Below are 24,505 nucleotides of genomic sequence, written 5' to 3'. Positions count from 1 at the left end.
ATTACCTAAAGCTGGAATTTTTAAAAAATCCGAAATATAATGCAGATTTAGGTTAATTTTATTGTTTTAATGATTGAATATGCCAATAATTTTCTGTCGATAGTTAAAAAATCTATTACGTATCAAAAGTTTAATGGGGCTAAAACTTTTTTGCAGAAAAACCCAATTTGTGACGTAACAGTTTCTCCGACCAATTGAAACTTTGGCTCCGCGCTGGTCGCACGAAATTTCGGGGAATCTGAACTTCTAAAATTGTAATCATGACTCATATGGAGTAAAACTGAGATCGCTTTATTTATTTTGTGTTCATAATTTTGTGAATGGGTTGTGGATTTTACGCTCTCCAGCGAAATGTAGATTGAGTGAACTTTTTAGTACGCGTAAGTTATATGATATATATTTGTTCAATTTATGCATAAATTTTGACGTATGATGCTACTGTTTATCAGTTTAAAAAATCTTATGGTCGCTTTTAAAAATGTATGTCCAAATTTAATACAAAATATTATTAACCAAATCAAACTTCTCTGTGTATTAGTGTATATATTCTTTGCTATGATAAAATTTTTAAAATATTATTAAATCTCATGAAATATTTTTAATTTGAATGACCATTGTGATGGCCAATCCAATAAAAAAAATGAAAAGAGCTAGTTTAATTAATGTAATCGTTTGACATTTAAAAAAACTTTCAAATGTTATTAATTATGCATTTTGTTAAAAGTACTTTCGAAATTGCTATTGTGAAACCAAAATAATTTCAGTCAGCTAAAACTTGCTGAATTTTTTATATTTATCTAAGATTTTACGAATTTTTGATTGGTTGGAGTAATAAACTGTTTTTAGTGAGAAATTCAGAGTAATAGTTACCATTATTGTCTGCTGTTCTTTTTTTTTAATGTCATTTTTCCTTGAATATGTTGTATTGAAATGCAATAATATAAAGTGAGCACTTATTTATTTTCTAAACTTTTGAAATTAATAATATAACAGTGTTTGGCAAATCTTATTGATTGTTTCAATGAAGACCTTTACTGATGTTAATTTATTTAAGTAAAGAGTTTTTAATATTTAAACTTTATTAAAAAGTTTTGTTCTTTTAAAAACCAGGTGTCAACAAACATTGCTTTTTTTTTTTTTTTTTCCCTTCTTCTTGTTTATCTTGTCCTGTGCTTTTCAATACTTAGGTAATTTTACTGGTGCAAAGTGTAAAAATCCCTTAGCTCTAAATATCTGTTTTATTTTCAAAGGTAAATGGAATTATTTAAATTGGAAGCATTCATAATCTTTAAATACATTTTATTTAAACTTTTAATATAATTTTGGGAAAGTTTCATTTTATAATAGATATATATTGCCAGTTAGTCTTGGAAAATTAATTATCGTTGTATTTAAATTGTGTGTAATTTCACTGAAAATGAATCATATAATTTTAATTTCTCTAAGAATGAGACAATATTTCCTATAATTGGTTTATTCTAATATTTGTATTTGTTTTGAAGTTTAATTAGAAAAGAGTTTCAAAGATAGTAAAAGCTGTTCTTGTGCTTCAATTGATAATAAAAATAAAAGATTCATGTATTTCATTATCATAAAAATGAAATTATTTATCTATTATAAAAGTCTGTTTATATTAATTGGAAAAATGTAAAATTTAATTTTAAAAATTAACATTAAATTTATCTTGTTAACTTTATTTAATGTACAACTATAACTGGTGCAACCGGAGTTTAACCCCCTGCTTTGCGCAATTTTTAAAAATCGCCAACAACGGTCTTGCAAAATGTTCAAAAGCAAGGGACCAAATGTCCAATCATTGTGTATAATAAAGATTGCCAGCTTTGGTGCGTTATCGCAATTTGGTGAAGAAAGGGGTTAAACTCTGGTTCACCCCTATAACTTTTGAGAATATTTTTTTTAACTGCATTTCTGTGTTTTCAGCTGTATTTTTTCCCATTAAAATTTTTTGTGGGATTTAACTTTTGAGGAATTTTTAGGGCTTGGAAAACAAAAGGCAATATATTTAAAGATAATTTTTAAAACTACATTTAATTGTTACCAAAATAATGCTTACCATTAAAATAACATGGAATAAAAATATTATTTGTATATCTCATTGATACAGTGAATTGTAAATTTTGGAATTAATTTGTATGATGTGACAGTTACTTAAGAAATAAAATTAGTTTTTAAAAAATTTAGAGAACTTAAAAGACCCAAACAATAAATCAGTTAGCCTGATAATTGTACAGGACTTTTTATATTTTATTTGCTTTTCATTGTAGATCTCTGTTGAAAGCAGCAGCATCTTTTTTTAAAAAAAATTTGAGTTAAAAGCTTATTATTTTTATACCGAAAAAAATTCTGCTTCATTTTTATTTCAAATGTATAATTCATTACACTCTTATTTGTACCTTTTTTTTATTTTATCATATTATTATTTATATTAATTTAATTTCTATTATTAATTATATATATATATATATATTAGTGTGTAATAATTTATACATAAATGATAAAGTAAAACTACATTATTTCTCATTTTATGTCATTTTTATAAAATTAAAAGTGCATAGTAATTTAAATGCTGTTTTAAAATCCTTGTCCTTCAAAACCAACATTTTTTCCACTTTCTATTGCAATCCCCCCCTTCCACTTCCTTCATTTTTTGTGATTTTAAAAGTTTAAGATAATTTTACTTAAAGTTATTTCAGTCCATTATTATAATGCTGTATGCAAAGTGACCCCCAAAAAATTATATTCATCAAATTTCATTGCCCTATAGCAAATACTAAAATTTATTAACTGTAAACAAATACTGAATTTTATTAACTGTCAGATATATTGGATTTATTGACTGATTCAGTCAGCATTGTGAATATATCTGACTCGTAACAGTTGTCTCAGTTTGAACATAGTAACTCGATATTTCTTATAAAATTCTAAGCTATGCTAATCATGCCACTTTACATTTAGGCACACTATTTTCATTAGATACTATTTACTCATTCATTGATTAAACCATTATTTATTTTTTAATGTTGATATATAGTTATATATATAATCTTTTTAAATCTCTTTATCTACCAGGATTAATTCTATTTTTATATTTATTAATTTGAGTTTAGGATCTTTATTGCATTCTTTTAATGACCACTACTTAATCGGAGATTTCACATCATGATGGATTTTCGAAATTGTTAAGTTCTAGTATAATGTTCTAGAATTTGGATTATGTGACAGTTTTAGTTTTCAGTTAATTTCCTTTCCTTAGCTGTAATTTGATAATGTTACATTTATTGAAATAGGAAAGACAAGAACACATGTGTTGTACTGTTTGTTTCAGTATTCTGAGACAACCACTTTTTAATGATTCTATGTCATTAAGGGGAGAGACGCGAAAGGATGAGTACATTTCTTGAATTCTTTGTCATTCTTTGACCTTGATTTTTGTCATATTGGATACTTTTTTTTTTTTAATTTTTTTCCACGTGTATGGGAGTATCCTCTCGTTTCTGGCAGTATTATTTTAACTCAAACTGCGAATAATCCGATTTTATTTTATTCTTTAATGTAAACATCTCCTCCTTTCATCTTTCCTCTCACCCCGATTTTGACGAATTAAACCCATCCTAATGCATTTGCAAAAGCGCAGAGGGTTTTAGAATCTGTTTTCAAACAATATCTATATATCTAATGGAATATATTTATAGATTCCATTAGATATATATCTAAAGGAAATACAGACAAAATATTTTTTATTCAGGAAAGCAGATAAAATTTAGACAAACATTAATAAATCATGTGTAATTAAATTTAATTAAAAATTGATCTAGTGTATGCTTAATTTATGAAGGTGCATAGAAAAATTACCGTACATAAAGCAATTAAATTATTTATGTGTTTCAATATTAAAGTTGTATGCTTTCCTGAAATTGTTTATAATAAAAATTGGGGGAGAGTGTATTTACTTTAAATTTCCTATTCATAAATTTTACTTATTATCGTGTAAAAGATTTTATTTTATCACACTGATACATGAGGTACTTTTCTCAAAACTTTGAGGGAAGAAATGAAATCTGTTTGATGCACATCACACTATCTAAGTCAAAGTTTGTGACAGTATTAAACATATAAAATTCTGGTCATTGAATTTAAGACAAAGAATAGAAGGAATGGCTACCAAACAATTGTATAGCTGTTGTTTCATTCTGTCAAAATCTGTCATTACATGTAAAAAAGAATGTAATTATTTTATTTTATAAAAAAGAAAGTATAATTCTTCCAGAAGAACTCTTATTTTAATAAAAAAACAGAAATAGAAAATTTCATTGAAAGATGAGAATGCCGATTTTTTTTTTTTTTTTTTTTTTTTTTTTCAGTGGTGATTTATCATGCAAATATAGAATGGCTTAGTGATTACTTAACATTTTGGTGTAAATAAATCTATTTAGTTTAAACAGAATCAGAATTTCATACTTCTTATAAAATAATTAGTCTTGCATTATTTTTACATTGCTAAAAATTTAAGGGAAAAATCTGATTGTAGAATTATTAAATTCTAACTGTAAATATATTCATAATTTGTTACTTTGATGAATTTCTCATTATCTTTTTACAATATATTAGTTTGTATGCAAATGTTTTAATGCAAAATGTAAGTACAACATTACGAATTTTTAACTCTGTGTCAATTTTAACCATTCATCAGAAACATATTTTTAAGGAGAGTATTTTTTTTTTTTTTTATGAATTCACCTCTAGAAAGCCAATGTTGTTGTTGTTTTTATTTTTCATTGAATTCATTTACTCATTTACTAATGATTCCCCCCCCCCTTCCCATTATCATAAAATATCTAAATCTTAAAGGCAATTCATCTGATATTGGAATTAGCCAATGATAGATTTAGATTATATTTGAATATGAGATTATTAATGTAAGTGTGAAGTAATCTTAATATAATTTAATTGAGAAATTTGAATTAATTGCTTTCTAAGTTAAGTAATTTCAAGAATATTTAAATAATTTTATTCTATTTTATTTAGCCAAAATTCAGTACCTGAAATTAACTTTGAGTAATTTTTGATACCATACTTTCTTTTGATTACATAGTGCCTTTTTGAAGATACAAAAAGAATAACCTACGTAAATATTATTATTATAAATTACGAAAACTATATAGGTTATGATGTATTTCCAATTAATGTTTCACTTCTTTTTCAATCATTTTTCATATATCCTGTTAAAATAAATCATTATTTTCTGGCATGATAATTTTTTTTTAATTTCTTTCATTCTAGATTATGATTATTATATGATTTTTATAAAAAGCATAAAAGTTGTTGATAAAAAGAAGCTGTATGAATTTTCTTAATTTTGGCAGTTTTAATTATTAATGATTTCCGTTCAAAATCTTGTCGAAAAATTCATATTGTAGCATTGCTGATGTTTATAAGGCTTTAAAAAGTTCCTAATATAAATTGTTATAGATATATTTTAATCGAAACTGAACAGACTTATTGGAATCTTTCTTGAGTATAATCAAAAATGAAAGTATGAGCACTTTTAAAAGTATTTGTTTTTATTAAATCGCAAGAAAAATTTATTAAATATTTTCAAAGTATGAACCAGTCATTTTCAGTGTCAAGTGCAATATTTTTTTTAATTAAAAAAAAATTTCGTAGGATGGATTTTTTTTTTGTCATTATTTAATAAGAAATTTTTATTTCTTCTTAATATGTGACACTTTTTAAAAATCATTTTTAAATTAATAACTTTACAACTGAATTCGTTCAAAAAAAAGAAAACTTCAGGAAGAAAGAAACGCCAAAAATTATGTTCAGTTATGCCTTCAAATTAAAATAATTTTTCAAAAGTTCATTAGAATATTAATGATTTGATTTTTAGCTAGGAAATAGCAATGAATGAACAGTAGATTAGAATTAAAAAGTATGGTTTTTAAAGTTTTGTATAGAAAGAAGTTATAACAAATCACAGCATTTAACTTTTCTTTTGTGTTGTCATCACATTTTGCGGGAAATCTCATGCCGTCTGGCGATGCCTTCCGCAGTTGTGACGTACCAATCCGGAAAGAAAAGAAAGTTACCCTACTTCTATGCAAATACATTTCGTTTAGGAAAATTCTGAGCACGTGACATGTTTATAATTCGCGCTTTTAGAACGTTCATGAATTTTATTAAAAAAATTTATTGATTTATATCAATTCTGTCTGGGTATATAAAAAATAAAATGTTAAGTTGTGAAATCGTGGATTGAATACGCTGAAGGCTGTGATCTTGAAAAATGAAAGTGTGATTAGTTAATGGATTATTGTAGAATCGTCAGACTAGATTCCACAGTATACAGGCAGAGTAAGTATTATCGGCAATATTAATAATGATAAAGATTGGTTCGATATTTTATTATGTTTCCAAAAGAAAAATTGAAAGAATGTTTTTATTGTTGTTTCTCTAAATTAGGAAACTTGTAAAAATCTTCCCGGTATAGCTTTTTTTTTTTTTTTTAAATAAATAAGATGAAAAATTCTGCAGTTTGTCTTTGTTTTATCCATGCCGTCGAAAATATGATGATATTTCCAATTAATAAAATTAAGGAGACACATTTATTTTTTAGCATTTTTTATTGTAATCATGTTTTTGACTATATTGTTAATTGTTTGATCAAAAAGTACGATATAAAGTAATAAAAAAACAGCGAACTATCCAACATAACATTATATTCATAATTTCAATACCTAGATAAAATAAACATGTATTTTAAATGTTAAAATATATATATAAATATCTTTTTCTTATTGGCCTTAAATGCTAGTTTCAGAAAAGAATCGGCTGATGCAGCGTTTTCGTCGGTGTTTGTTAAAAAAATAATGGTGTCAAAATAAAAGCCCGTTGAAGAAATTAATGAAATTGGAGTTTGAGTGTTTAAAGAATAATTATTTTTAGAACTTACATAAATTGAGATTATATTTATATATATTATGATGTAAGGAAAAGTTTGTCATGCACTTTAATTTGTCAACAAATCACCAACTGTCAGCCATATGATCTGAAAGAAATTTAAAAACATGAAGAAAAAAAAGTCCTAAGAATAATATTTCGAGATTTAAACTATTCTCGAATTTTGATTTGAATAAGTTAAACTACACGGTTTTAGTAAATAAAATAATCTCAAAATACTCGCACAATATTAAGGCCCTTGTTGTGGGCCTTAGTTGCGTATTTAATAATTCTGTCCTAAATACCAGGGCAAGATTATCAAAGGACTGTAGCCATGATGGCTTTGACATAAAACCTGTTCGAAATTGAACGGAATTAGGTTAGGGGCGATTCTCGGATTTTTCTTTTTCCCAGCAAGTTAGAAATTTTTGAAGATTATTGATGAGCTATCCATAGTTTAGAATTGCAAAAGTACGCCCATTATTAAAATTCTGTGGGTTTCTTTATTTCTTAAATTCATTTTTAAACATATTTTATAAAAATCATGGACGACAATAGGATAAGTGACTGATCCTATCTAAACTTTTTCCTATATATTTCTCGATTAATCTTAATTAATTTTTTTTATCTAAAATAAAACGTTAGGATGGTTTTCCCTTGTTTTTTTATTCAAAATTTTTCCTAATATTTTATCGATTAATTTTAATCTGTTGTATTTTACTTAAATTAAAGACGCTTTTTCCTTTTTGGGCAGAAGGGAAACTCAGAATTGGCGATCGTATCGTGTAAAGATGAATTTCGTGCAGAGAAAAGAAAAATAATTAATCTATGGTGTGTATAGATATAAAATTAGTCCGTTTTTAATGTTGTTAATCGCACTGCTTGCCTGTAAAAAAAATCAGGGATTTTGTATTTGAAAGCTTTAACAAAAGTCTTTAAAAATTAGTGTATGACCTGTAGTTGACATTTATTTATTTCAGCTTAGAAAACACGTTGAGTTTGTGCTAAACAGTATTTTCAAGAAGTTATATTATTTCATTCCAAAGGAAATTGCTGTTGAGATATATCGATTGTTATCGGGCATTTATGGTGAAAATGCCCCCCCCCCATCGATTATAATCTACAAAGAATGACTTTGGGTATTTAGAAATGATAATTTCAATACACATGAAAAATACAAAATTTTGTTTTACAACACAATTAAACCATCAGTGATGAACGATACAAGCAAAAGTTGATCAGTTAGAACAAAACATTGAAGAAAGAACCTCCTGAATATGTCGAAATACATGACAAAGTTATTTTTCATTTCGAATATTTTTTGCCCCCTTGCCACACCAGTGGAAATAGTTTTAGAATCATTACTTCATTGCCTTATTCATTGAATGCTATTCCTTTGGGTTACTATTTATTTCTTTCCTTACAGAGTGGCTTTTTTGAAGAGAGGTTCAATTCCCATTTAGATGTCAAAAATTGGTGTGATAACTGAGTTGCATCTAAGCATCTTTTTTTTTCTTTCTTCGTTTCTTTTGGAATTCCTTTGTTGCCTGAGAGACATGCAAATGTAGTTTTTGTGGGAAAATTATTTTGAATAAATCAACTTTAATTTTATAACAAACAAGTATTCATTTTTATTTTTAATTAAGTTTCGCAAAGCTGGAAGGCAAAGGCAAATTCCTTATCATCTAAATATATTTTCGAATTCCTTTCCATTCTTAAGAAAGAACAATGAAATATTGCATATTAAAATGACCATAGATAATAACTTTATTGGTATCGCACAATGTAATATTTACTGCAAAATATTTTTTATCGTTATTTGTATTACCACTTTTAAATAAATAAATAATCAAATACTTTCAAAAGAAAGTTAAATTCTTTTTTGTAGCGAAACCATAATCTGAGAATTTAGGGTGAATATTCGCTTTGTTTTTCAAGTCATTTATGATTCCCTCTGACTTTTTTTAGCCCTTTTCTATCCGTATACCATTAAATCGCTTGTAAGGCGCCGTATTTCTGTTAGAAATAGACACGCTATCCGCACTGAATCACCAGATATGTTTTCATTGATCTGGAGGTGGAGTAGCCCATACGTTTGGCGCCAAATCCTTGGCGACCCATCGGGGGGATATTGTCTCCTGGCTTTTGTAATCTCAACTGAATCATCTCAGTGTGTGATTAAGTATGACCGACCGGTGGGGGGAAAAATCTATTAGTTTTGGAGTGATGTTTAAGCGTGAAGTTAGGAGTGAACTACATTTTGTGATTATGTGTTAAGTGGGCAGACAGCATTGTCATAATTTGTAGCTGTAAAACGTTCGATTTATTCTTAAAATAAAATTTTATAATAATGAATTTATAAAAAAAAAGTATAAGTTACGAATAATGCGATTTTTTCTGTTATGGTATTAGTTTTATTTCATATTGAAAAAAGTAACTATGGATCTTAAATATTCGAATATTCAACATTCGAAATGTAAAAAAAAAATGTCCTTTTTTATTATTATTTTTTTCTCCCCATCTATGTTGTACCTAGGGCAAAAATATGTTATCTATTTAAATGACGAAAGTAAGGTTCCTTTTAGTGTCATTAATAAAACTTTTAATTATGTTTATGGGCCAATATTTAGTTTTTTGCTTTTATACTAAATTCCTCTTGTATTATTCTTTCTTCAAAAATGTTATTTTAAAAAACAACAGTAAAAATATCTGTTTTATTTGATAAAAAAAATGCAGCATACTTATGAACTCATCTATGTAACAATTCCTATTATTTATTAAGTCTTCTAATTTTTATATATTTAAATAAATGAATTAAATATGAAAAATATTTTTATAATTAAACTTTGATGGTCTTTAGCCCTCCAAATAGCCACTTATTTTGATTTTTTTTTTTTTTTTTTTTACTAACGTGAGTGAACCATGCTTTGGGTAAAGTAATTAAATCTTTAGAATTTGGATTTTTTTTAAATTACACTTTTTTTAAAAAAAATGCTTTAAAAAGTTAGCTACTTTATTGCTAAATATGATTGTAAAAAAAAAAAAAAAAAAAAATCCATTTTTGACATTTGGAGGGTAAAATTTTAATTTTGATGCATTATATCTACATATAAATTGGCAGTCACTTAATTTTCTTTATATTTACACTTCAAAATTAATAACAAATTTTTTTTTTTTAATTTTACTTACATCACTTTTTTTAGTTTGTCACTTACTAAAAAAAAACTTATGATGATTTTAATCAGTATCATATTCTACTTATAGCAATTATTAGGCTGTGAAGTTTCTGACTTGAATTTCTCATCCTCTTCCTTATCTATCTGAATCTCTAAAATGCTGTATTCCTTCCTTACTGACTCACTAACCATCTCTGATGTAGGTGAGTTCTATATCCTCTTTTTTCTGTGTTGCTGAACTTTACCCTTCTGTTGATAAATTTTTTAAGGAAGTGTATTGTAAACTTATTAGAGTAGAGTTGATTAATTTGTTTTCCTTCCTTATTTTTAGATATTGTAAATTAAAATATTAGCTTTCTGTCCCAGTTTCTAAAAATTATACTATATTAGTTAGAATGAAGAAAAGTTCATAAAATTACTTAACTGGGAAAAAGAAATTTTAATATGCCATCTATCTATTCATTGGTTTGTGAGAAAAAAACTGTTTTAAATTTAGGTGAATATTGTGATATGTAAATTATTTTTAAAGGCATTTTATTGCCATTTTACCCAATAATTATTTTGATACTTGAATATTAATAGCATGCTATTGATAAAATTTAGTACTAATCATTTGAAATTTGTGAACATTAGTTATAAAAGAGCCTGTTAGTGTATAATATTTACTCAATAAGAAATTGCAATGAATCCTTGGCATGGGGTTAATATACAAGTACTTTTATTTTTTACCATCTTCTTTTTAAAGAATAATAATAATACACTGATTATAAAGCATCAATAAATCTAGTCATTAATTATCATTCTCAAAATTTCTGATGTCTAGACTTTCCTTCTACTGTTTTCCATGTATTTATGAGTGAAAAAAAATCTAGAACATATGTTCTGTAAATATACTGCAAAATATTCATATAAACATGCTGTATTTTAGATGAAGTGATCCAATCGCAGTTAATGGATCAAATGACTCAACCCACCATGCCCAGCAATCCTGGACTTCAGTACACAAATAAACCTTATGTTAGAATAATTGAACAGCCTGCCCCTCGAAGTCTTCGTTTTCGTTATGAATGTGAAATTGAAGGAAGGTCTGCTGGAAGCATTGTGGGAATTAATAATACAGCAGAAAACAGGACCTACCCAACAATTCAGGTATGCTTTTCAGTTTTTCGTCGGAGGGAGGGGTTGCATTTTCTAATAATTAAACTTTGTTCTTAATGAGATCTGGGTTCTTATATATATATTTTAATTTAAATCTGGTAAATATCATCAATAATTTCATTACACATGATAAAATCTTAAGTAATAATCTATTGGGAAGCTCTGTACAGTTACATTTTTACTGATATTGATTATTGTGTATTTAATTCTTGTTCATACTTGTAGTAAAATTAATTGAAAATTGACTTTATTTTGTGATATTTCACTTCTAACAGCTTATTTAAAACTTATTATTTATTTCTCATGAAGTTAAAATAAGATATAATTAGGAGTTTTTATTTTTATAGGTGATGAATCATCAAGGTCCTTATGCTGTAGTGGTATCTTGTGTTACAAAAGATGGTCCTCCTTACAGACCACATCCACATAATCTTGTTGGAAGAGAAGGATGCAAAAGAGGTGTTTGCACACTGTTAGTAAATAATGCTGATATGACTTGTAGGTATGTTGCATTAAAATATTAACTGAATTGGGTAAGGTTATTTTTCCATTGTATGGCGATATGAATCTTCTCAGTGACTTGTATCATGATTTTTAACCATACATATATATTTATAAATCTATATAAAACAGATATAAAGAATTAACCTCATGATAAAAGAAAATTTATTTATAATGCATACATTTTCTCTATATAGAATGCATAGTGTGTGAGCATCACTGCAAATAGAACAGAGGAAAATAAATCATATTTGAAATATTAAATGTCTTCTTTACCATCCTTTTTAATTTCAATACTGTTTAAAATAGAATAATTTTTATGGCATGTTATTAAACTTTTATTATTTTTGGTAAACAAAAGTTCATACATTTTGTAGTTATATTATATTTATTTAAGATAACTTTGAAGCCAATGGGATAAAATGTATATTTAATTCAATAAAAAGTGACAAACTTATCATGTGAAATAAAATATTCATTGAGCTCAAGCAACATATTTGTCAGTTGAGGCGATAGAAATTTGAACATGCTAAAATATAAAACTAAAATTTAAATCAATGCAATAATTTAAGAAGACAATATTTAAAGGTAAATTATTGCACTCGAATATTAAAAGATACTTATTAAGAAATAAAAACAAAAGTATCCCAAGGAAATAGTTTTAACATTGACCAGTGCATGTAAATAATAAATATAATCAAACAGTAAAATAAAAAGTGTATTGTTTTAAGAAGGAAAGGAATTGTTATTAATTTTGTTCAAATTAATAATGAAAAACTGAAAAATTAGATAAAAAAATTATTCAGAAATAAATTTTATGTCTTAAAGTGGGTTTTTTTTACATTTTAAGTTTAAAAATATTTTTTATGCAATGATAGATGCCAAAATTATCTTAGAAAAACAGAATTATTCCTCCCCAATCGCAGCTTCCTTTAAGGAGTAGATAGTAAATTTTTAATTGCATAGTTAATCTTTCTAGGTAATAAGAATAATGTATGCCAAATTTTATTAATTGTTAAGGGGTATTGTCATTTCATTTGAATGAATATGTCAAGGGGTATGGAACTGTATGAGGTTCCAATGAACATACATTCAGTTTTATATATTGATTTGTGGGTATAAGACTAAATTGCACCAATTTGTGATTGAAAAAAAAATCAATTATGTATTGTTTTATATTTAACTTATTTTAGTGTTTATTTTGTTTGTCATTGTAAAGAAAATCTGTGTATTCATCAGAAGTATCAGATATTAAAGACATGCAGTAAATGATATCTAAACAGCAATACTAAAAGAAGTGTCTCTTAATATATATGCCATTCTAATTATGTAATAAACTTATGTGAATAAAAACTATTGTATCTACAAATATTAAATATTTTGATAGAATTCTAAATTTATGCAATGTTCTAAATGAATATCTCAAAGTCGAGAAGTTTGGGAGGGGGGGGTGTTACTTTTATAGTATTACAATAAAGCTAGTTACAGAATATTTTTAGATTTTTTATCTATAATTAGAATGTTGTTTGGTAATTTATATAAATATTCACTCTAGTTTTACAAGCTTGGGTATTCAGTGTGTAAAGAAAAGAGATATAGAAAAGTCTCTTAAAGTGCGTGAAGCTCATAAATTGGACCCTTTTGGAAGTAAGTGTTTAAAAAGTTATTGATTTATGTATGTTCTCAGCAACTTCTCCCATCCTGCTATATTTATTTTCCCTTTCTTTCTTACAGCGGGTTTCAGTCATCCTGGTAATATTGATCTGAATGTCCTAAGATTATGCTTTCAAGTTTTTATTAGAGGTCCTGATAATGCATTCTCTTTGCCACTGTCTCCTGTAGTTTCAGAACCCATTTATGATAAAAGTAAGATTCGTTTGCTTTGTATTTTATATAAATATATACTTTTAAAAAATTCTGTTTTACAGTATTGTATATATATATATATGTTTCTTACTTTTATGTAGAAGCTATGTCTGATTTAACAATAATGAAGTTGAGTCATTATTCCGCCCCTGTAACAGGAGGAACAGAAGTTATATTGTTGTGTGATCGTGTTGCAAAAGGTACATAAAACAATAAACATTTGTTTCTCTTCAGTTTTTAATTAGCTAAATATGCTTTAGTTGTTTAGTTTATCCTAACTAAATAATAATGTTTTTTTTTTCCTTAATGATATGTGGTAGTTTTTGAGTACTATATATCTTTATAAATTTGTTGAATTAATAATTTTGCTGTAAGTTTACTATAAATGTATTCTTATATAATCTCATGTCGCAGTATTTTGTCTCTTTAAAATTTCTGAATATTAAAATCAGTTTTAACTTTAAAAAGTGATATTCTTTTAAAATAAAAGCAATTCTGTAATAGATTAATCATGAAACTTTTTTTTAATTGATCTATCATATTCAAAAGGAATGAAATGATGTATACAGAAAATTTTCCTGGGAATGAAATTAAAAACAAATAATAATAATTTTTAGAGGTTTGTAAAAAAATCAAAAATAACATTGCAGTGCTTTAAAATCAAATTTGTATACAAAATAATATATTTTTAAATAATAATATATAATATCATTTTTATCCATTTTTAATTAATGGATAATAATGGTTTTAATAAATGGCTTAAAATAAAGTTCTATTCTCAAACTTTATTTTAAGAGTATTCCATTAATTATTAATATTTTTAAAGGTTATTCTGTTCCATTTTCAGAAATTCTTAATAACAATCTATCATTGACTAATCATATTTGCAATAAAATTCTTATGAATTTTGTTGCATGAAGAATAATGTGTGAAAATATATATTATGCATCTAAGTTATATTTAAGTTTTAAAAGTTTTTGCAATTCCAGCTTAATTTAGTATTTCCTGGTAATTTTCTCCAAACAGCAAATAATTTTTTACGTTTTAACTTTTCACATTTTTTAAAACTCTTTATTTTTTTTTTTTTTTTTTTTTTTTTTTAATGAAAGTTTTATTTATTTATTTATTTTTCAGTAATTTAGTATGCTGTCTGTCATGTAGTTATAATTTTTCTCAGTTTTAGAAAAATAATATTTCAATACACATATAAAATCATTATTAGATAGTGTTTTATTTTTAGTATCATTTTTATCCATTTTCTTTGATTATATGTAAATTAATGCATAATTATAAATATTAAGCTGCTTTAAAAAATAATTCCATATGTCTTTTTGTTTTCATAGTTATTGTTTACTAAGCCAGTATTTTGTATGAAACAAATTGTGCCTTTTTATCATGATTATTATAGGCAAATGATTATTCAAATAGCCCAAATGACAATTTACTTTAGCAAAATTGAATCTTGGAGAATTCTGTTGTAATTAGTGCATTAAATTTATTAAACACATTAATATTGTTGATTGTATATATTTTAACAAAAAAAATTGATAAATATACTTCATCCTCAAATTTTCATTTTCAGACTGTTGCTGAAATTGCTTCCTTTGCATTCAAAATTTCCCAAGAAATAAATATTAATTTTGTTGCATTTTTGTTTAAAAGCATTCATTTTCTTAAATTGTAGAACAATTAAGAAATTTAGTTTTGTAATATTTACACGATATTAGTTTTGTAATATCAGTATTTGGCTTTGAATTTATTAGGATTTTTTTTTCTCTACTCATTAGAAGATATACAGATCTGGTTCTATGAAGAACAAGGATCAAGAATTGTATGGGAAAGTCAAGCAGAATTCCAGCCTAGTGATGTTCATAAACAGGTTGCAATATCATTCCGTACTCCTCGATATCCAAATGAAAATATTCAGCAACCTGTTCCTGTCTTTGTTGAGCTTCGAAAGCCTAGTGAAAATAAGAGGGGTGATCCTCGGCCTTTTCAGTATTTGCCTATGGAAAGAGGTATTATTTTTATACTTATTTATATTAAACTAATTTTATAATTCACTCTCATCATAATTGCAAGAGCTATCTATATAGTTAGTAGATAGATTTGCATGCTGTTGGCATAGCACAGGAATTAAGGAAACAACTGTATATTTAATTATAAATAAAGAATATAAATATTTGATAACTGGTATTTCAAACTTTTAAAAGCCTCTAGTGGATTTAATGTTATTACTTTTAAATGAAGTCTTTTTTCACATTTATTGCTTTTTAAAATTCAGATCACAATTATGATTTAATTTATTTTAGTTTTTTCTTCAATAGAATTAATCTCATCCATTTTACACTTTTCATTCATATTCATATATATATAATATGGTAAAATAGACATTTTTTGCTTGGACGTCACTCGATTATCTTTAAGAAAATATCTTAAATTCTCCTAATATTTTCCTATTTAAAAAGCTGTTAAACTTCTCAAATCAATGAGCTTTCGTAAATTTTACTTTATTTATCATCATGATCATACATCAACTTGTTTTGCTGTTGAATATACAGTTGTCTGCAGGATTCTTCTTTGGGGAAGGGTGTATGTCTACATCAATGCAAAACTAATATTCATGAGCTATTTAAATAATGATTTGGAAATAGCCTTCTGAGCTAAATAATATTTGTTACTTTATTCTGCTTTTTTTTTTTTTTTTTTTTTTAACAGATCCTGAAGGTCTTGCACGTAAAAAATTAAAAGTTGAAGATAGGATTGATCTTGAAAGATACTTTCAAGGCAATATTCTTTCTGGTGCTTCAAATGCTCAAGGTAATTATATTTATTTTTATTATCTGTTGTTAAAAATACTATTGTAGTTTCATTTGTATGTTAAGCTTATTTCATTTTTTTTTATATAAAATTATTTTTTAGAACATCAAATGGCTATTGGTGTACCAAGGATATCTAGGCAGCAGGCACAACAGAGAGTAAAACCTGAGCCTGCTGTTGGTATGCAATTATTTGTATTTATTCATTTGTAATAATAGTTTTATCAATGTCTATATATTCATAAATTTTACTTCTTTTTCATATAATAAAAGGTAAAAAAAGAAAAAAAAAATTGTAAGCGTTTCTTTGCCTCCAAAATAACAAATAAAATGCTGTTAATACCCCTCCATGTAAATTTTTTCCTTTAAACTGTAAATAAGTATTCTGTGGGAAACCAGTTAACATTTATAAAATGTGTATATTCAAAAGAATATATTCATAGAAAAAATACAGGTTTTAAAAAATATTTATGTATTAAGTGAGGCCATTTCAAATTAATTTTGTAATGAAAGATAGTATTCTGCCAATATATAAAATGTAGTGCAATTTCAGCAATCCTTAAATAATTTTTTTTAATCAAATTCTTATATTTTAATAGAATTCTTATTCTTCTTATATTGCAGCAGCTTGTTTTTACATCAGGAAATTTTTTGTTGAAGATGTGGGGAAAATTTCCAAAATAATGCAAAAAAAAAAAAAAATCTCAAGAAAAGATCAACTAGATTCAATACCAAATTGTTTTAAATCATTAGGAATTTAGCAAGATACTTTCTGACTTTTTTGCATTATAACAGGTAGCTGGAGGCTAAAATTAATTTCTAAAAAAATTCATTCTGGACAGTCTGGCATATAATGTTAATTTTATTACTTAATAATTTTAATTGAAAACACAAACTGTAATGCAATACTTATATAGGAATGCTTATATATAGAGAAAAAGAAACACTTCCGTATGTGATCTTGTGACTACAACTATAGTTTCATATCAAATTTTGGTTTTAATTAAGCGGGGAAAAACATGCAATAATACATATTCAGAAATAGATTCATTAAAAATGTTAATTATACCAAAGAACTATATTTTGCAGCCATTGTTTGCCAATGCCAAGCAGAGCATTTGCAGCCTTAATCAAAGTTCACAATTTATGTGGGGGGAGGATAAGACCTTTATTAGAGAAGTGTCAGAGAAACCACTTCTGCTGGTTTTTTATGTTTAGCATCTATATATCTTTACTTTTTATTCTCAATATATAAAGTTTTTACTTCATATATGTCACATGCATCAGGCTTTATCATTTACAAAAGGAAATGTCTCCAAATTGGCCATGTTTATTAATATGAGCTGAAGACATTCTTAAAATGTTGATTTTAAATTTTTCTTAATATATTAAACAGAAAAATCTTTAGATGTGAGTACTATTAAATCATGTTTCTATAAAGAAAATTTTTTTTATCAAAATTGTCGTGATTATAAAAAAAAAATTGCTTCAAATTAAAATTAAACTCTATTTTGAAGACAAAATTTTATCAAAATAAAATTATGTGTAGTAATAGATTCAAAATAGAGTTTAATAAGTTATATAACCTTATGCTCTATATTACAGCTGGTGGTGCAACTTGTGTTGAAAGTGCGTTTGGTAGAGTATCCACTTCATTCCCCACATCAGAATTTTCAAGAACTTCAAATATGCCTTCAGTTCCTGTTGGTGTCCCATCTACTTCGCCTCATCTCACTCCAGCCCATTCTCCAAATTTAGCAGCATCTCCAGGGGCCCACAGTCAATCGTCTGCCACGCCACCCCCTCACACATCTGCCATCCCTTCACCTGTCATGCAACAAATGATGCAGCATTCCGAAGCATCCCAACAAGCACCCTTAACGCACCCAAATGTTGCTCCAGCTACAGTAGAAGAGTCAATTATTGAAGGGTTCGATAGCTTAGATCTAGACAGCGATTTGAATTTAAATCTTACCCAGAACTTATCTGCAAGCTTATTCGACAGTACACCGAGCATTACACTTCCAAGCACTTATCAAGATGCCTCTGAAGATGCAAGTCATCAGTAGTGGAATCAAGAAAAATGAGACTGGAATCATAGGCAGTTGACACATTAAGTGCTATGCATATTTTAGTCACATTTTCATTCAAATAAAAGAGGAAAATTGCATTTTTATTCATCTGCCCATTATCTGAACATATAATTTTGTAAATCAAGAGATATAATCTATATTCAAGTTGGCAATTCAAAGTAAGCTATGAGCAAGTGTATAACCAGAAAATTCTGTAGTAAAAATGAATGAAGTTGGCATATTAATAAATTAGGAATAATGCAAAAGCCATTTAAAAGAAATAAAAATACTTTACAAAAAAAAATAGGAGGCAAGATAACTTCTATTTAAAATAATGTATCAATGCTCTTGCCAGGTTCAACTCTGCAAATTTCTTAATTTCTGGCTTTTGCACTGAAAACTCAGACTGACAAATATATTATGGTTATTTACATAATGACATGACCCATGTTGCAAAACATCTCATTAAAATAAATTTTCAAAAAACAATTTGATCAATTTATGCAAAATAAATTCCTGACTAAAAAATTATATAATGCCTATATCTATGCAATTTAGAGTTGTTAGACTCCATGAGATTAAATAATTTTCATTTTTGACTGTGAAGTTTAATGCATAAAGAGATATATTAGTGATATTTAAAACTGAATTCTGTGGGACCATATTGGGATGGTAGTAAGGTCTTGGGTTCAGGCCCGTAGGCTCAGAATCTAATTTTAAAGATCTGCCATGTATGTGAACTTGATGTACTTTCAATCTGATGTTGAGATTCAGATATAATACTTGTTGGTGTAGTATCAAATTTGAAGAAAGTGTCATTATGTATCTGGTGTCATTTGACCAAGGAAGTCCGTCCCAAAATAGCCTACATATATCTTCAAAATGGGACATTAAACTAACTAAATTATGTTTAAATATATCTATTACTTGGCATGATATTAATACATATCTTTTTCCATATTGTCTGTATGATTTGTCATTGAAAATAGTTAAAACCATAATCTAACTACAGTTAAGAAAGTTTAATTACAGATCAGTGACAAATCAAAATTAAATGTACATCTCCAGTATTGAAGCAATATGCATTTAAAAAGTATATGTTGCTTCTTAGTGATTTGTGTAGCCCTTAATGTGTTAATGAAGATATGAAAAAAGAAGAGCTTTTTTTTTATGCATGTTGAAACCATGGACCACAGCACTTTTGTTTATAGCTCAAGTTTTTGCTGAAAGATCATTTTTTTTTATTGTTTTAGATATATTGTACAAAGATAGATGTTATTTTTGTTACGATTGGTTGCTTATTGCATTGATGCACATAATTACTTACAAAATTGTTTTTACCATGTATCTCCTGTGAATAATGTTTTATTTGAGAGAAACATTCTTTTTGTTATTGTTTATGTAGATTTTTATCTAATTCTGTTATTTTTCTACTCAATGAGGTTAACCATTTCTAAAATTATTCATGAATCATAAGTAGTTGCATGAAGATATAATTTGCCCTTAAAGGTGAGACTGAAATATAGATTATGAGATAGAAAACATTCGTGATTTATTACAATTATTTTTTTAAATGGTTTGTTTTTTGTGGAAACAAGTCATTTGTACAGACATCAAATGTATAATTATAGTAAGTTTTCCATAAGCTTAATTATTATTACAATTAATTTCTTTTTTTTTTTATGTTTTCAATATGCTATTGTTGAAATTCATAATATTCTCATCTTTTATCACCCAGTTTATAAAACATTATTTACGAACCTCATATTAAATTTCATTTAGTTGAAACTTTCCAAAATCTTGCATCTATTTGCATTAAAACAGAGTAATGTACTACTGAAAGTGCATTACTAAATATTTTTCTACTGTGCAGTTTCATCAAGTGTCACTATTATTAAATTGGTTTTTTTTTTAAGTATAAAATAGTCAATTCCTCAAAAAATGCATTTATATCTTTCCTAATAGGCCTAAAAATACAGCATTATATACTTGTAGTAACATTTCATACATTCAGAAAAATTTATATAGAATATTTTACTAAAGGTTGGGAAAAGTTAATTTTGAAATCAAATGAAGACTAATTATATTTTCCTAAGAATTTTTGCCCTATGATTTCTTAAAAAGCGAATTTTGTTGCCTTTAATTGTGACTAAAGAAAATAAACTCTTTCATGTAAAATTTTTATCGATACAAAAAAATGTCTTATATGATTGTTTTAATGTAATGCTAATATAAATAAGTCATGCACTAGATTTTATGCTAATTTTGTGTAGATTTTTATTTTCAGCATTTTCATCAATGGAAGGGGGGGAATGCCCAGATTACTTTTCTTGTTTTGTAAAGACTATTATTAAAATGGAAATGTCAGTGATTCTCTTATGTAAATTTTTATTTGTTTTGATTTGTTACATTTTTGGAGATAAAGGGGATGGGCACTATGATAGTTGGATATAATCACTTTATTTTTAGAATAAGAAATGTTTTGGATTCTGTGTGCTTTAAACAGACAAGTAACAAATTATTTTCAAACTACTTTCAACATTGTCGAATTTTATATTTGTGTATTAAAGAAAAAAGTGATTTTAAAAAATGAATTTTTGAGAAGCAAAATTACTTTAAAAGTAAACTCAAGGCTTTAGGATAAATTAGATTAGAAATAAATAATGGTAATTCCAATTAAATTTTTATTTTAAACATAATTTCTGTTAAAAAGCAGTTCCAGAACATTTCAGCATAATATTGCTTAAAATTGTGAGCAAAATATTTCTTATATTATGTGGTTGGAAATTGCAATCTAAATTGAATTTATTAAAAACAGTTTGGGTTCATTTATGAATTGTGATAAAGCATAGAATAGCCTTTCTACAACTATGAAAATTATCGGTGTAAAGTTTTATGAATATTGAAGCATTTATTGAATTGTAATCAAACAACTCAATTATGCTTCCTAAAAATTATTGCTGATTAGCTATAAATTATTTATAGATATTTATATTGTGTATGATGGTAAAATATTTGATGCTAACATTAAAAAAAATTATAAATTTATATATAAAAATCGTTACAAATTAGATATGAATATACTATTTGTTCCACTCTGTCTTAGTTTCCAATTCCAGGGAAGTTTATTGTTTCCTCCTGAAATTTTACCTCAACCTTCATATTTTTATGTATCATGTTAAAAAAAAAACATTGATATCAGAATGAAATGTTTTGTGATATGAAGGATAATGCAAAGAAAATAATTTTATCACTGAAGGATTTTTGAATTGTTGTTGAATAATTAGAATATTCTATTCATGTGTTGGTTTTTTGAAAAGCATATAAATATTACTAAAGAAATGTATGTTTTGGAGCATCCAATAATTCCAAGAGTATGCTAATGTGATGACTGTTAAAATAACTACATATAGTTTTAAGTAGTTTTAAATATTTGTCTTAAGGAAAGCAATCAAATGGAGTGTACTAACTTTTTAATTTTTTTTCAATCAAATATATATATTGAAGATTTGGGAGAAAAAAGTAATATGAATGGCTAGTTCCCCGTATTATCATATAGGGTATATTTTTTAATAATGCATATGCTCCTTAGTATATCGAAAAAGAATATTTGCAATTATAATGCTAATTTTCATGACTGATATGCTAGTAAACATTTATTTATAGCTCCTAATTTGAATAATGTTTGCCCACTTTAAATACATTCTTATGAATTCAGATGCTAAGTGCTTTATTAAATATCTAGAGAAAGTAATATTTTTGTATGCTATAATTACAAACAATTTCAGAAGTGCTATTATTTTAAAATACTATATTTAATTTTGTATGCATTTAAAATTTTTAACAATTAAAATTAATGATATTAAAGTATTAAATTTTTCAGGAATATTTTGCATTGCCAAATATATTATTTCTTACCTTTTTGTATTATAATTCAGTCTCCCAACTTCCTCAAGGATTCAGATTTCACTCTAGAAGGATTTGTATACCTTGTTAGTCCCTTATAATAATTTTTTTTTTTTTTTCCTCACCTAAAATGAACTTAAAAAATTATGAGCTAAAATTGCATTCTATATTGAAATATGAATGTGATTTATACACATTTTATTTATGTTACAATTACTTTAAAAATGAGAATCATATTCTGTTGTTTATGTGATTTATTTTAATATTCACTTTAATAGTCTCTCTAATCCCACTTGAGTGAATTTCCTGAAAATGAAAGAAGGTATAGATCTTAACTGTTGATTGATTCTATCTAATGATGTGAGATTTCCCACAAAAATGGTGCATTCCATCTTTATTGATTTCTTGTAGAATATTTCAAACTTTTCTATGAATACTTTGTAACAGTTTTCTTAAATAAAACTTGTTAGTGTTTTTCTTTGAAATATCTTTAGAGTTTTGTCAAGCATGTTAGTGTTCTCTAAAGTAACATGTTGCTTCTATGTTTAAGACTGTGAATCTGTCCTTGACGCAAGAACACAAATCAACCATTTCATAATTTTAAATTTCGCCCTTATTTCGTTTGACAGCAAGAGGCTAAAATGTCATATACAATATATCTTAAACCACAAGAGTTCAAAACTTTACTTTAACTGCATGTAACTCCACAGACAGTTAACAACCACCCATTTTAGAAAATTCTTAATGTACAATTTTGAAACCCTTACAAAGTTGAGGCAACAGAAGTTATTCATCTGGAGTTATTTTTGACACAGACAGCATTATCAAAATGTTATACCAATGGATCAAAATCAATTACTCATGTCTCTTTTGCTGTTTTATATGCAATAGAAATTTCTGATCATTGCTCTTGTACAAAAAAATCTCTAATCCAATTAAAGTGACATGGCATATATTATACAGATGTCATAACAGTACATTTATTTAAATGATAATTTTCTTTTTAAAAATTAAGGTGATTCCCCCTCCCCATCTTAAACACTAACTACCTTTGATTATCAATTGGTTCACAGAAATTAATGAGTGTTACAAATTTCACTCAAATCTTTTGTGCAACTTGATCTTAAATGGCAAATTTTGACAATCATATACTATTTCAGAAGTCTTGCATCATTTTGTTCATTACACTATATCATTTTTATAATTTTCTGTCTACATCCAACTATACCACACTAAAGGGAGCAGTATTTAACAATTTTTCACCATTGTTTGCTTTTTATTTTAAACTTGCATTGAAAAACTACAATTATTTTACTAAAAGAAGTGCCTGAAATCTATACAAGTTGTAAAAGTAAGTAAAATTTTGATCACTGACAAAGAAACAGCCAAGATTAAATAATGATAGCAATAATTAAAATTATTTGAGTTTCGTTTCAGCAATAAAATAGGTTATAGTAAAATATTTTTTTAAAAACTGAATAATGTAATGAAAGTTTTTCTTTTTCTTTTGCTGTAAGGTTTTTTTTAAAAATGTCAATTTTGCTTTAATTAATTTAAAACTTCAAAGAAATTATTTTAAAGTATACAATGCCATCTTCCAAAGTAAACATTTGCCAAGTTTGATAAATCTAGGTCAAACAGTCTGGTGTGTTGAGTCTATATACACATTCATTTTTACTATTAACTGAGATAAATAAAAAAAAATTTTTAAAAATCCCTCTCTTTAATAACTATACTAAAATTATAATGAAAGGAGGGACAAACCACTAGACTATTTAATATCTTTACATTTACTAAGTACTTTAGTACCTAGAATTATCCACATATTGAAATGACTTCCCACATTACATTTTTTTTAAGGTGTAGATAAATTTAACATACAAAAGAAGTTTGGAAATTACTTATGAATTTATTATCATTATGTTGAGAGGCATTTTGAATTCCCATAAAAAAAAAAAAGGTTATTTTCATATTATGCAAGCTTCAGCATCTAAATTATTTTCAGGTATATATTCTTATCATTTCAAATGCATTTATAATAAGAATTTAA

At 26.2% G+C, this 24,505-nt stretch overlaps 1 protein-coding gene across 3 annotated transcripts; it reads left to right on the top strand.

Moving 5' to 3' along the window:
* The first annotated feature begins 227 nt into the window (after window positions 1–227).
* LOC129981121 (embryonic polarity protein dorsal-like) lies at window positions 228–22,933 on the top strand. Of its 3 annotated transcripts, XM_056091804.1 has the most exons (11): window positions 228–380; window positions 10,222–10,336; window positions 11,062–11,282; window positions 11,639–11,793; window positions 13,348–13,439; window positions 13,527–13,658; window positions 13,760–13,858; window positions 15,446–15,676; window positions 16,377–16,478; window positions 16,581–16,658; window positions 18,083–22,933. In XM_056091804.1, the coding sequence occupies exons 2-11, from the start codon at window positions 10,291–10,293 to the stop codon at window positions 18,544–18,546; spliced, it is 1,620 nt and encodes a 539-aa protein (XP_055947779.1). In that variant the 5' UTR covers window positions 228–380; window positions 10,222–10,290; the 3' UTR covers window positions 18,547–22,933. The 3 variants fall into 3 exon arrangements, with proteins under 3 accessions (XP_055947779.1, XP_055947780.1, XP_055947778.1); XM_056091805.1 differs by lacking the exon at window positions 10,222–10,336; XM_056091803.1 differs by lacking the exons at window positions 228–380; window positions 10,222–10,336 and adding an exon at window positions 6,268–6,372.
* The last annotated feature ends 1,572 nt before the right edge of the window (window positions 22,934–24,505 follow it).

Source organism: Argiope bruennichi, chromosome 8 (assembly GCF_947563725.1).
Source record: "Argiope bruennichi chromosome 8, qqArgBrue1.1, whole genome shotgun sequence".
Classification (NCBI taxonomy): domain Eukaryota; kingdom Metazoa; phylum Arthropoda; class Arachnida; order Araneae; family Araneidae; genus Argiope; species Argiope bruennichi.
This window is presented reverse-complemented; position numbering and strand designations above follow the sequence as displayed.